Source organism: Phanerochaete carnosa (genome assembly GCF_000300595.1).
Source record: "Phanerochaete carnosa HHB-10118-sp unplaced genomic scaffold PHACAscaffold_3, whole genome shotgun sequence".
NCBI lineage: Eukaryota > Fungi > Basidiomycota > Agaricomycetes > Polyporales > Phanerochaetaceae > Phanerochaete > Phanerochaete carnosa.
Genome location: NW_006767630.1, coordinates 1103744 through 1116371, shown reverse-complemented (window position 1 = coordinate 1116371; position 12628 = coordinate 1103744). Strand labels below are relative to the sequence as shown.

General features: G+C 53.2%; 5 protein-coding genes across 5 annotated transcripts in view; 4 read left to right on the top strand and 1 right to left on the bottom strand.

The window, feature by feature from the left end:
• The window catches only part of PHACADRAFT_182186 (uncharacterized protein), a 2898-nt gene extending 2239 nt beyond the window's left edge, over positions 1-659 (top strand). The window contains exons 9-10 of the mRNA XM_007393016.1: positions 88-104; positions 166-659. Coding sequence (XP_007393078.1) covers positions 88-104; positions 166-289 — 141 coding nt within the window. The 3' untranslated portion in view covers positions 290-659. The remainder of the gene's footprint in view (positions 1-87; positions 105-165) is intronic.
• A 216-nt stretch (positions 660-875) lies between these two features.
• On the top strand, positions 876-2010 carry PHACADRAFT_192867 (uncharacterized protein; the record flags this gene model as incomplete). Its single annotated transcript, XM_007393015.1, has 6 exons — positions 876-1181; positions 1243-1312; positions 1367-1611; positions 1672-1722; positions 1777-1813; positions 1871-2010. 6 exons carry the CDS (start codon positions 876-878, stop codon positions 2008-2010), a joined length of 849 nt encoding a protein of 282 aa, XP_007393077.1.
• Positions 2011-3880: 1870 nt separating this feature from the next.
• Positions 3881-5935, top strand: PHACADRAFT_251546 (uncharacterized protein). The gene is made up of 9 exons (XM_007393014.1): positions 3881-4088; positions 4142-4202; positions 4261-4323; positions 4376-4497; positions 4556-4606; positions 4657-4780; positions 4842-5083; positions 5139-5201; positions 5256-5935. The coding sequence occupies exons 1-9, from the start codon at positions 3915-3917 to the stop codon at positions 5331-5333; spliced, it is 978 nt and encodes a 325-aa protein (XP_007393076.1). The 5' UTR covers positions 3881-3914; the 3' UTR covers positions 5334-5935.
• Positions 5936-6298: 363 nt separating this feature from the next.
• On the bottom strand, positions 6299-7281 carry PHACADRAFT_192865 (uncharacterized protein; the record flags this gene model as incomplete). Its single annotated transcript, XM_007393013.1, has 5 exons — positions 6299-6483; positions 6524-6584; positions 6641-6676; positions 6733-7059; positions 7114-7281. 5 exons carry the CDS (start codon positions 7279-7281, stop codon positions 6299-6301), a joined length of 777 nt encoding a protein of 258 aa, XP_007393075.1.
• A 138-nt stretch (positions 7282-7419) lies between these two features.
• PHACADRAFT_138987 (uncharacterized protein) lies at positions 7420-11569 on the top strand. Its single transcript, XM_007393012.1, has 2 exons — positions 7420-9023; positions 9079-11569. The coding sequence occupies exons 1-2, from the start codon at positions 7578-7580 to the stop codon at positions 11407-11409; spliced, it is 3777 nt and encodes a 1258-aa protein (XP_007393074.1). The 5' UTR covers positions 7420-7577; the 3' UTR covers positions 11410-11569.
• Positions 11570-12628: the final 1059 nt, after the last annotated feature.

Here is a 12628-nt window from a genome sequence, read left to right as displayed (position 1 = left end):
TTGCTGATGCTATTGGAAGAGAAGCCGAGAGAGAGGAGGGGATCGAGGCAAGCACGATTGAGAAGAACCAAAGACGTGTGGATACAGCTAGGAAAGAGATCAAGGTATGTGCTTGGCATAGTTGGAGCGTGCGAAATCTAAGTTAATCACTTAGCCATCTTACAGTCGCGAGAACACTAGGCCATCTCCTCTCAGCGAGAATTCGGCCCTTCCTACATGGATGCTTCTCGCCAGTATCATTGGCGGCGTTGTTTGTGCTTATGCCCTATATCGGCGATACCCGTCTTAAGACGCTGACGTTCTATCTGGCCTTGTACACGCGGGCGATGTGCTCGGGCTATTTATCATGACCCTAGGTCTATACAGACGCCCCATTCACGAAGACTGTATCTCTACTCTCTGGTCGAATTTTGTACTGCTAACAAACGCGTCACCTCAGAAACTGGCGTTCTGCAGCCCCCATCGGCCTCATAGCCACGAACGCACGAACAATTTGCTTGCTAAATCCCGACATCCTCGAGCACTACGCTGTCCGGCTGCTATAATCTGCGGACGCTCGTTCTTGCATGGAATACGCTAACTCGGGTCTTCCGGCTGAAATATGCTGTCCACACGGTGGGCGTTCCAGCTTATCGGTCACTATCGTGATACATCGTTTCTCAAGCACTTTAGCCATGCTAAGTATCGTCGCACGCCTGTCGGTGCGTACGCTGACCGATCTCTTGGAAGAGAGCAATTCATCACCTTCTGACAGTAAAGTTCATCGCCTGTTGCATTGGCCGGCAGGTTCGATCGGCGTACGATTCACGCCGCCTCCTAAGACTGGCCATGACATATAAGCCTTCTGTGCTGTTGGATGACATGACATGGATCCCATGCCTCATGGTCCGCCGTACCTGCGTGAAGCGTCGTCATCGCTCCTTCACAACAGGCGGCAGAGAGACAAGGCTTTACTTGTCGGCCTCGAGTACGGGCGCAAGGGAGACGACGCCGTTCCTCCTCTCCCTGGCATCCATGAAGACATTCACTGCTTCAGAGAATATCTCATTAAGCATGAGCTGTACTGGCCTAATAATATCACTGTGCTACTGGACGACGGCATGGACGACACTCAGGGCATCAAATCTGTTGCGGACGATTCTGACCTTTATCGCTTGAACAAACCGAACAGGAAAACGATCGTGAGCAATTCTCTTCTTCCTTCGTCTTACATCCATCCCTCACATACGCCTGTCCGAGCAGCTGCGCGAGTTCCGCCGTCTCGTTGAAGGGATGAGAGAAGGCGATTGTCGCATCTTACTCAGCAAGTCTTGTCAGTCTTCGGAGCCGTACCAGGCGCATAACTAGATAGATGCTTTAGTTGCAGGTCATGGAGCTCAGCTAATCAACTTGGATGGCACGGAAGAGGACGAGCGCGACGAAGGTGTGTCCAGTCACAGGATCCGCTTCAACGAGCGGTTGACAACGTCCTGCAGTCTTCATTGCAGCTGGGAACGGTGGTTTCCCCCCTTCACAGGAGATGCACCGTTGCTGGAGAGTCCAGAGGATATAGGTCGGCTTCCTGAGAATCACGACTTCTACAAGGTGCTGAAAGGCCTCATACTCGATAATGTGCGTACGGTTCCGCTCCCACCATGTTCTAGTTTCTAAGCCGTGCTAAACTTGTTTCAGGAATTTCGAAAGGAGCTAGTCGATGCTATACCGCCAGGCTCTCAGCTCGTGGTAAGGTCGTAGTGTTAATGATGACCACGGCACCATCTGAACCTATCGCGGCAGGCTATCGTCGAGACATGTCACTCCGGAACGCTCCTTGGTAGGTGCCTTCGCCTACGCTTCACTCAACATGCGTATCAATTGAGGGCTCCTTTAGACCTGGACTCTATGAAACCGGAAGAGGTTCACGTGGACGACGAAGTTCACGGCTGCGGTAATCCGGCGAAAGGTAAAACTCTCCATCTCGGTCTGTCATCACAGTACTCATCGCCTCTCGAGATATCTCCAAGGTTTTGAGTATCGGAAAAATGCGGAAGTTCATTCGCAGACAAGTTCGGAGAATGACTGTTGCTGCCGTAGCTCCGGTCGTCTTGGTGCATAACTCGCTGCCTCTGAGGCGCATACGGTCGAAGCCAGCAAGACGAGACAGCAGTGCCACAAGTTCCACTCCACTCAATACCCCGAAGGTCGCTCAGGAGCGGGCAGGCACATGGGACGAAAGCTGCTCGTCAGGCAGACAACAAATGCGGGGTCGGCCGGAATTAGCCTGTGTGGTAAGCTTCCCGATGGTTGTCCATAAATGCAGCTTTGAATATTGTCTAGATTTCTTTCTCGTCTTCTCAAGACTCTCAAAGGACAATGGCCGGTGGGCCATGCCAGTCAATGATTCAGGTACGCTTTCTGTCTCTCCCCTGCCAAGCGTGATGATGTAAAACGCGGATCGTCGTAGATTATGATGAATTGCTTGAAGTCAGGTATATTTTTACCCTCCGTAGCTTGGCAGGTCGCCTAAAGACATCTAGAACCTGCGACTGGTCGTAGTAAGAGTGCCAGGATTGTGCACCAGACTGTTTGGTAAGCTGTTTGCGATGCTGTCATATCCACACGCCGCCTCATCCGTGCGAAGCGACGAGATGTATCAACAACGCTTGAAAGTTATTAGCGAGGGAAAAGGGCCTCGCTTCAACGCCAGCAAGCTTCTCAAAAAGCTCCAAGAGAAGCAGAAACCTCAGGTATTCTCGGCGTGAATGTTTAAATAGTTTTCCTATAACCTCGACCATTATAGCTTTCTACCTTGAAGACATGGGCCCGTAATGCTGAAGGTCAGCCAGCCCTCGCAACAGACACGACCTTGGACGAGGTTCTCGAACTTTAAGCCCGATGCCTATCTCAATGCTCGACGTACCTCTAAGTGTGCTAGTAGGCTTTGTCTTTGTCTTCCTGACCACTCTCTTCTGCGCCTGCGGGGCGCATACCTGTGTGCTACTAAAGCCAGGCTGTACTAAATATGCCACAGTTTTCGACCGGCACAGGTCTTTAGCAATGAGCGTATGCGGATATTTGCACTCGGTGCGCGCGCCGCCGCGGGCACTTACAATGCGATGTGGCTGCACAGGCGCTCTGCTGCAATGTCCCAATACACAATTGTATTGTGTTTGCTGGCAGCTAGGTGAAGCGTGCTTGCATCGCCGCCGCCACTGCATGGACTGCTGTGCCAAAATGCTACCAACGTCGAATGCCGCCCCCGCCGTCGCGCTCACGTGCGCCGCCTTTGCGACGCCCGTTCTCCCTGCTCTCGGATGTGGGCGCTGCACAGCTTGATCTTGATTGAACCCCCACATCTGAGACGAAGCCTGCGGACCCTTAATATAGTCCAGATGAGGCAACCTACAAAACTACGACAAGCCTCGCCAGAAACATTGGATGATTTGATGAACGCGGTATGCGTTTTCATGCAGCCAGCTTCAAGATTCGAAACAGCCTCTCTACCCAGGGACGCGCGATTTTGTACCGCGCACAGCCTTTCAACGACGAAAATGCCTCTATGACACAATCCTGTCCAACCCTACCCGCGCCAAGCCGGTACTCACGAGCGCATCACGTCCGTCTCCACCGGATGAAGTCAGTCTCGCCTTCTGGAAACCATACAAAATCTCGAGTCGCGTCGTGCTGTGCTGGCCCTCTCATCATTGTGTACATTGGCGGTGCCTGGCGTTCGGCTCGCGCCCCTCGGTTTATCCGCACCGCCGGCGCACCCGACGTCAATCAGCGGGACACAGCACTGTCGCTTTGCCGAGGCTCCAGATCGTATAAATATCGCACGCCATGGCCAAGTCCCCACCAAACATCACATGTCTCCCATTCCTTCGTCCTTCGTTCGGGACCGCGTCCGGGACCGAGACAAGGCACTTCTCATTGGCATGCAGTACGACGCTCCCGAACGGCCTCCAGTGGGGAGGCTAAGGACGCCTCACAGGGATGTCCGTCTGCTTAAGGATTTCCTCATTAGGCACGAGGGCTATCTCGAACAGAACATTGTTGTTCTCATCGATGATCCTGCAAATGAGTGTATGCGCCCGACGAAGGCGAACATAGTGCGTTATGCTTCCACTGTGCTCTGTCCGTGGTCGTCTGACATCTCGTGCAGGAAGCAGCGATCGAAGCGTTCATGAAAGACATCCAGCCTGGTGATCGGCGTGTGTTCTTCGGTGCGTCGTCGGATTGGCGTCTTGCAAATGTTTTAGCATGTTCATGGGGCAACTGCAGTCGCCGGACACGGGTACCAAATCATCAGCCGCACGGGCACGGAAGATGACAACATGGACGAAGGCAAGTAGAGCCGATCTATTCTCATTCGCTAAGGCTTGACGTCCATCCTTAGTTATTCTGCTCGATGATCACCTCGGCGAACCGCTTGACGTCGAAGGCAAGCCTCTCGATCCGTACCAGCTAAAGGAAGGACACCCAGACAGGGGAAAGCTCGAAGGAATCATTACAGACAACGTAGGTGTATCTTACTTAGCCATGTGCCATGCATGTGACTGACCACGCGCCGTATTAGTTTCTAAGAGAGAGGCTCGTTGACAGGTTGCCTCCGGGGGCTCGTCTGGTGGTGTGTATTTTCACAGCTTACAATGAGTTATCGCTAATATGGCTACGAAGGCCATCTTCGATACCTGTCATTCGGGCACCATGCTGGATCTGGATTATCACTGGGACTGGCGACATTTGCGCTATACATCACGGAGGTCAAGTTCTGGCTATGTCATCAATCCCCGTCATACTGGTACGACTTCGATGGGATCTTCTGACCAGCACGAATACTTACATACACTCACCCCGCCCAGTGTATTCCGCAACGCACACCCGTAGCTTTGTGTACAGCGCCACGCAGCGTACGGGTGCCCGAGCTAGTATTTCCAAGACATCGATGACCTTGACGGACTGTGCTGTGTCGTCCTCTGCGGCGTGGGTGCCCGACGACACTACTGAGGAGCGGCCCCAATGCTCTTCGCCCACGTCCGAGCGAGCCCCCGTACTGCCACAGCCTAGTAAGGGTCCACCCTATGGACCCGTTGCTGCTGATGTGGTGCGTATAAATATTTTTATTATCGTCTACTCGTGTTCATTGAGTGCTTGACTAGTTGTCTATCTCGTCGGCAAAGGACTCGCAGCGGGCATGGGGAGGAGAGCACACCATGCTTACGGTGCGTATTACGAATCTTACTTGACCAATGGCTGATGATTTATTCTGGTGACAGGTCTTGCTGGATATCCTACGCGAGTCGAAAGAGGGCCAGAGACCCAAAGTCTGCAAGTTTATGGGGAACCTGCAGTAGGTTTGGTATCTCAGTTTGGCGAAGATATATCTGTTAATATTTTCATCCAGGAAAAAGACGTTAGAGCACAGGTTCTCCGCCATCCAGAGTTCCCTGAAGAACAGGCCAGGAATGGTGCAAAAAATTAAGGCTGTTCAAAGTCATCAATTTGGATCACTCTCCCCATGGGTATGCTCTATGAGTGCTCTTATTGGTTGATTTTCTCTGACTAGAATCCATACAGGCATCAGAGCGCGAACTGGTCCTGTGATGAGGTCCTTTGGTCTCGCGGTTACAACCATGCTAATTATGCGCGGATTCTACGGGCACATGCTATATTTCTGCATTTCTACTTGCTGTACACACGAATACCGGGACGTTGGACTATACGGACTAGGCTTCACGGACCTTTGATTCCATCCTAACTTGTCAATTGTAGCCTTAGTATAGCTTATTTTTAGGCCTGTTGCCAGATCAACACTGGCGTAATCAGATACACATGTTATGTAGCACGTATTTCTATGCGTTAGGACTCTTTGCTGCATACTGTTGTGGTCAGCTCGTTGCGAGAACGCCAATGTCCTCGCGCCTCTATCAATTCATATCATCCTTTCCCACCACTGAATCTGCCCGCTCGAAGGGATGGACCAAGTCCCAGGCTGCAGTCAATCCCGTGTTGGCGGGCCTTGGCCGCTTCTACGACGACCGCCACGGAGGAACGGCTGGAGCGCCAGTGACGGCGACCGGCCGGCCGACGACCACTCTCTCTTCCCCTCACTCCTCGCCTGTCCTCCCTCGTCTGGGCGTCCTCGGCCATCTCGCAGGCCTATCTATCACAAGCAGGGCCGCTGCACACTCCCCTGTCTGTTGCACTGTGGTGCGTGGTATATCAAGGGACACGGCAGTGTCAATTCGACTCTTCTCCGAGCTGTTCCAATGCCGTCGCAGACGCTTGCTCTGCTGCTTGTCGCAGTCGCAGGATGTATTTACGGTTTGCCGTGCTCTGTCCACGTCGCTGATGCCGCCGGCCCTAAGCGATCGGCCTGTGGTGTATGGTTTTGTAATCCGTCTAGATTACTCGTGTTTAGCACTGGTTCGCGTGGTAGGCGAAAGGCGGACGTCGACTGAGTCTCGACTCCATGTGTCGCGCCTGGGAGAATGCTGACGGGCACTGCGAATTGCATGACTGAACGTGAAGCATGAATGCTTACCAATGAAGGCTTGGTTTTCATCGAGCCGGGTGTCGACCTTGTCGAAGCGTCTCAACAGTTCCTATGGTATGCCCCTTGAGCTATACACGTGTGCGAGGGTAACATACAACTACTCACATTAACACCGACTTCGAGATTCACGATCCCCCCAATCTATACGTGGTGGCAGTGAGCAACACAGCGCCTCTACTCTCACAAGTCAGGCTGACCAGGAAAGCCTCGATGGTTCGAGATATCTTTGTGATATGTTCGTTTATTGTTCCAGTATGCGAATCGGACCTGAAAAATCGCGAGATTTTAGAGCGAGAGGCCAACTTGCGAATCTCCTTCGTCGACTCTGCTAGCTGTCTATGCGGAAGTGAGTAGGCTAGAGAAGCAGATCGGATTGATTCGTGCCTCTCAAGGGTATCTATACGCCAGCGCAAATCCTCCGGACATGCCTTCTCGTTCTTGAAGATAGGATTTTGAAGAGCGGTGGAAAGTTGATTAGCGTGCTGCTCAAGAAGCTTGATCTGGTCGATGTTCGCCCCCATTTTCTAAACGAGAAGAATAAGGAAACAATGTGTGGCACGATCCGATGATCCACTCACCTTCACGACATCTACAACACTGGCAACGCCCCCGACCGCGGATTGAAGTGGCGGAAACGCGGCGGTTGCGTCCTTGGCGATGGTAAGGGCAACCACTACGCCATCGAGGAGTGTGTGAACGTTCTCATTCGAAGGTCTCAATCTTGTGCCGCGGGTGTTCAGGCTCATTGTACGTCCGCTACGGATACGCCGTCATCGTCGTCGTCACCGTCTGAGGTTGGGCATGCGGGAGATTCCACGGCTGAGCAGGCTGTGCGTCTGTTTTACGCGTACATGTCCATTTGACCAGATGAAGACGAACCTAACCCTAACTCCGAAGTCTCCTATAAATCGTAGGTCTGCGCTACGCTATTGCTGCTCGTTTCGACTACCCCAGCCAACGTGTCATCTGCGAAGGTCGAACACGATCGGAGACTCTGAACACCATCTACCAATGGTTCCTCCCAAACCAGGCTGAAGGTCGGATGTCCGAGACCGTTCTACAGCCACCGAGAGCAGATGCGCGGCTGTTTTTGCTCAGCGGGCAGGCTGGAACAGGCAAGTCGACCATCGCACAGACTGTGGCGGCATGGTGCTCGGAACGCGTGTGCCTTGGCGCGAGCTTCTTCTGTTCTAGGGACAATCGAGAGTGTAGTGATGTCCAGATGATATTTCCTACGATTGCCTACCAGCTTGGTCTGTGGGATCGCAGGTTCCAGGAGAAGGCCGCAGAGGTCTTGAAGCGGGACCCTGACATACAGACATCCCTTGTCTCTCGTCAGCTCAAGTGCCTGATTGTTGACCCCCTACAGGAGCTGCCAACATTCCCACATTGTGCAGTCGTCATCGATGCGTTAGACGAATGCAAGGACGATGAGACGACGTCTCTAATTGTTCGTGCCCTCTCCCAGCACGTCTCCGACCTGGCTCCCCTGAAGATTTTCCTCACAAGCCGGCCCATCCCAAACATCACCTACGGCTTCCAGTCGACCGGCCTACTCAACGCGACGCAGCATGTCATTCTCCACGAAGTGCCACCAGCTACCACAGAGCGTGACATCGGCATCTTCCTGCAGGAGAAGATAGCTAGCATCCGACAGAGATACAACTTGGGCAGTTCGTGGCCTTCCGCAGGCCAGGTGCCACAGCTAGTCGGGTCTTCGCACAGACTGTTCATATACGCATCTACCGCGATACGCTTTATCGAGGACGTCAATGCTTGCGACCCGAAAGGCCGTCTCCGATTACTGCTTGAGGGCCAAGGGACAACAGCTAACGAGCGAACGGCTTTCGATCGGCTGGACGAGCTGTATCTCCAGGTTTTGAAGAGTGCACATCCGAACGTCACTCGAGAGCTCAAATCGAGACTGAAGAATGTGCTGGGTACCCTCGCCCTCATCCGTGACCGCCTTTCGCCGAACGCCATCGACACACTCATGCTCCTCGAGCCTGGAACAGTTCGAACTACACTCGCGCATCTCTACTCAGTTGTCATGGTTCCGGACGACGAGGATGCCGTCATCAGCCTCATCCACCCTTCGTTCCAAGACTTCCTCACCAACGCAAACCGATGTCGTGACCCCGATTTATTGGTCAATCCGGCGATCCAGCATGGGCTTATTGCTCGACGCTGCCTCGATACCATGATTAGCGGGTTGCAGATGGACATCTGCAATATCGAACAGAGCGTGCCGAACTCGGAGGTGCCTCAACTTTCAGACCTCGTAGCGATACACATTCCTCCACCCCTGCGATACGCTTGTCTTTACTGGGCACACCACGCCTCCAGTAGCGAAATCGACAGCGAACTCTGTTCCCTGCTCACTGAGTTCGGTGAGAGCCACTTGCTGAATTGGCTGGAGGCTCTGAGCCTGCTTGGAGAGCTAAGCGGAGCGGTTTCAGTAATGGAAAAACTCCGGGAGAGATTACTGGTATTTAGTTCCTTCGCTTTTAGTGATTCGCCACTAACTATGTTGTCGCATCCAGGAATCACCTATCGCACATTTTGATATCATCACACTATTATATGATTGCCAACGAGCCGTACAGCAGTCATTCTTAGGCCTTAGTATCTCTTGTCTCCAAGCACATTTCGGAATCATCCCGTTCTGTCCCACTTCCAGTAAACTTAGGGAATACTACGCTGGGCAAGCAATCAACGTGCCGAGGGTGATCAGCGGATTCCAGCAGCGTTGGCATGCCTGCACCCTCAGCATTGAAGGCCATCTGCGACGGGTATTGGGCGTTTGCTTCTCACCTGATGGCCGACGCGTTGTCTCCGTATCCCAAGACGGGACGGTTAGGCTATGGGACGCTGTTACAGGCTCTCATCTGCACACGTTGGCAGGACATCTGGAAGCAGCTGTATGTGTGGCATTTTCGCCCAATGGCAGGTACATCGCTTCAGGCTCCGCGGATCGGACCGTCATCATCTGGGACGCTGTTACTGGCGGACGACTCTACACGCTGAAAGGTCACGCCAGTTGGATCAGGACTATAGATATCTCCCCAGATAGTGGAGTTCTCGCCTCGGGCTCCAACGACCACTCAGTACAACTCTGGAACCTCAGCAATGGACTTGGCTCGTCCAGAACCCTGTCCCCGGCACACAATTCCGCGATCACAAATGTCAGATTTTCCCGGTCTGGAAAGCTGCTGGTTTCCGGCAGTGTAGACGGTGCATGCAAAGTCTGGAAATCGGGTGCTTGGACCTGCCGCACACAATTCGACCATCCCGAACACCTTCCTATATCATCCGTCGCCATCTCACCCGATGATACCATTTACGCCGCGGGACTCGGAAACGGAGCTATGACTATCCTTTTGCGTTCTACTAGCGACGACCACTGGTCACACACTCTCCAAGGCCACACATCCAAAGTGTGGGCTCTTGACTTCTCTCCGGATGGCTCCACACTGGCTTCCGGCTCGCACGACCACACCATCATTCTATGGAATATAGCGAGCCGATCTGTCCTCTACACCCTGAGAGGGCATTCCGACCCAGTGTACAGCGTCAGATACTCCCCTGGTGGCCAGCGGATGGCCAGCTGTGGCAAAGAGCACAATGTCCGCATCTGGGACCTATCTTATTTGCTGACCAAGGGGGAACAGAAGCCTACAGGCGAGATGGAAAATTTGACACAGGATAGCGGATCAGGCTTGTACGAGAACGCTGCAGTTGATATTCGCCATTCTTCCGTTGTACGTTCGGCGACGTTTTCGCCAAGCGGGCGCATTCTCGCCACCGGCTCTCGCGACAGCACGATCCGTCTATGGGATACCACTAACGGTACTCTGTTGCAAGTCCTCGAAGGCCATCAAGGCGTTGTCTCGTATCTGACATTCTCGCCCGACGGAGAGAAGCTGCTCTCATCAGAGGCCATGGCCGACTTCGATAGAGCTGCCAGCCCTCGTCTGTGGGACGTGAAGAGTGGTCGTTGCGAACAGACGTTCACCGGGCATAATCGGGGCGTACGGATGGCAAAGTTCTTTCCAGGAGGGAAACATGTAGTCTCGTGTTCATACGACGGCAGCGTCCGTGTTTGGGAAATTGGCCAGCCGAGCACACGCAGCACAGTATCGCATATCGTTTACCAACGGAGGAGCCGTATAGTCTCCGTTTCCGTCTCTCCCGACGACAGCCTAATCGCGTTTGGCTCCTCCGAAGATGCGAACGACCATATACTCGGACTGGTCGGCCTGACGGCGCCACAGGCGACGGGCCACTTCAAGTTGGTGCCTTATTCCCGTGCGTACGGCGTACCTACAGCTCTCGCGTTCTCCAAAGACGGCAGCCGTCTCCTGGTTGCCTCCAGTAAAATACCAAGCATCACGCTTTGGGACATCCAAGCAACTAGTCGGGCCGGCTCGACGTTCGTCGACACCGTGCCTCACGCGACGTTCGTGTGTCACTATTATGGCGGAGACGCTGCGGAGAACGTCAGATTCTCTCCTACAGAAAGATTCTTCATGACCGATGCCAGCTTTGGTGCCATCTCGCCGCAGCACCGGCCGCGCTCGGCCTTGCAAGACGAAAGTCTTGACCCGGCAGAGTACACATTCTTCCTCGCCGACAGCTGGCTCTGGTACGCGTCTGCTATCGAGAGACGGAGGTTATGCTGGGTGCCGTCCTCCTATCGACTCATACGTTCACACGTGATGACTTACCGAGGAAGTATCGCAGTACACCGTAATGAGATAGCTTTTGGCACAGAAAGCGGTCGGGTCGTCATTTTCGACATGTCTCCTTGTCTGCCACAGACTCGCCGGGAGATAATAGGACGTAGTACGCCTGGTTGTGTACATGGTCATTAATACTACGTCATCCCTAGAACTTGTAACTTGTCACGCGTGTTGTGCACTTAGGGATGCAGCATAGTGTTGAGTCCTTTCCTCTACCGTGACGTGGCGGCGGCTGGAGCGAGTCACGGCGCGCTCAAGCTGCCGGTATCTCTACTTGAACATACATCATTACTACAACAGAATTGTCAGAAACTGGAGATACATTTTGAGCTATTACTGCAATATCACGAACGTAAGCATAATCCACTATATCGAAGCTTGAAGCTGAGATTCAATCCTTCTTTTCAGTTCAAGCTGATGGGCTTGGCAAGGACGGTCTCAGCTCGCATTTATCTGCAAGGCAGTCGTCGGCAGGCACAAATCGGTGATCGTAGGGTGATACTCTCGAGTGGGTGTGTTAGGTTCGTATGTGAGAATCAGGGTAGTCGTACTATGACGAGGCTGGCGGTACCGCGGTGAAATATAGACACACGATTGTGGCGCCTCTCGCTGGACAGAGTCAGAACATCAAAGGAACAGGCGGGCTAAGCAGTGGGGGCAAAGTGGATGGTGTAGAAATTGAGCCGTAGCCCTCCGCATTGTTGTATGGCTTGGACCATTCCGGGAATATGTTGCGGATTGGAGGAAGGCCGTTTGTCTTGCTGAGGTTCCGTCCTGCCTGGTTTCCGGGGTCTAGTCGAAAGGTTGAGTGGCCGTTCGAGTGGTAGAATGCTTGATCACCAGAACTGTTACGAGCCGTCGGGATCCACGAATGGTGCTGATATCGTGATCTTACCAGTATAGGCTCAGGTAAGGGACGCGTCACAACCGTTCGACGAAAATGTCGCAGTTTCATCTTCCCTCGTTCCATTCATAGCCACAAAGGGGCTGGGCCCGCGTGGAATCGGAACTTGTCTGTTAGGTTCAAGGAGTTGGCTTGTAGATTGGTAAGGGAATGGTGGAACGCGGCCGATTCTCGTAGATGAGCGAGACCTTGAGCCACAGTTTGCACCTCTGGACGCCCGCTGTCTCGGTATCATTTGATGAGCGTCGCGTCGGTGTTTGACGAGGCTAACTTGATCAGCCGTACGAAAGAAACACTTGACCTCTTCAATTTCGTTCGTCCCACGGGGTGAAGGCAGCGCGTAGCTCTCGGAGCATCTGTGTGGTTGAATACCGAGGTGTCGGTTGCAGTGGGTTTTCAGGTTAGCCCATTGCGTCATGATTGTTTGACATCCCTGGTGATAGTAAG

What these genes read in the sequence shown, in the direction of transcription:
- PHACADRAFT_251546 (XM_007393014.1), top strand. Translation starts at nt 3,915, where the DNA reads ATGCAGTACGACGCTCCCGAACGGCCTCCAGTGGGGAGGCTAAGGACG. An exon ending in CTCCGGGGGCTCGTCTGGTG is followed by an intron (nt 4,607 to 4,656) that starts GTGTGTATTTTC and finishes ATGGCTACGAAG; the next exon opens with GCCATCTTCGATACCTGTCA. An exon ending in GACCCGTTGCTGCTGATGTG is followed by an intron (nt 5,084 to 5,138) that starts GTGCGTATAAAT and finishes GTGCTTGACTAG; the next exon opens with TTGTCTATCTCGTCGGCAAA.
- PHACADRAFT_138987 (XM_007393012.1), top strand. Translation starts at nt 7,578, where the DNA reads ATGTCCGAGACCGTTCTACAGCCACCGAGAGCAGATGCGCGGCTGTTT. An exon ending in AACTCCGGGAGAGATTACTG is followed by an intron (nt 9,024 to 9,078) that starts GTATTTAGTTCC and finishes TGTCGCATCCAG; the next exon opens with GAATCACCTATCGCACATTT.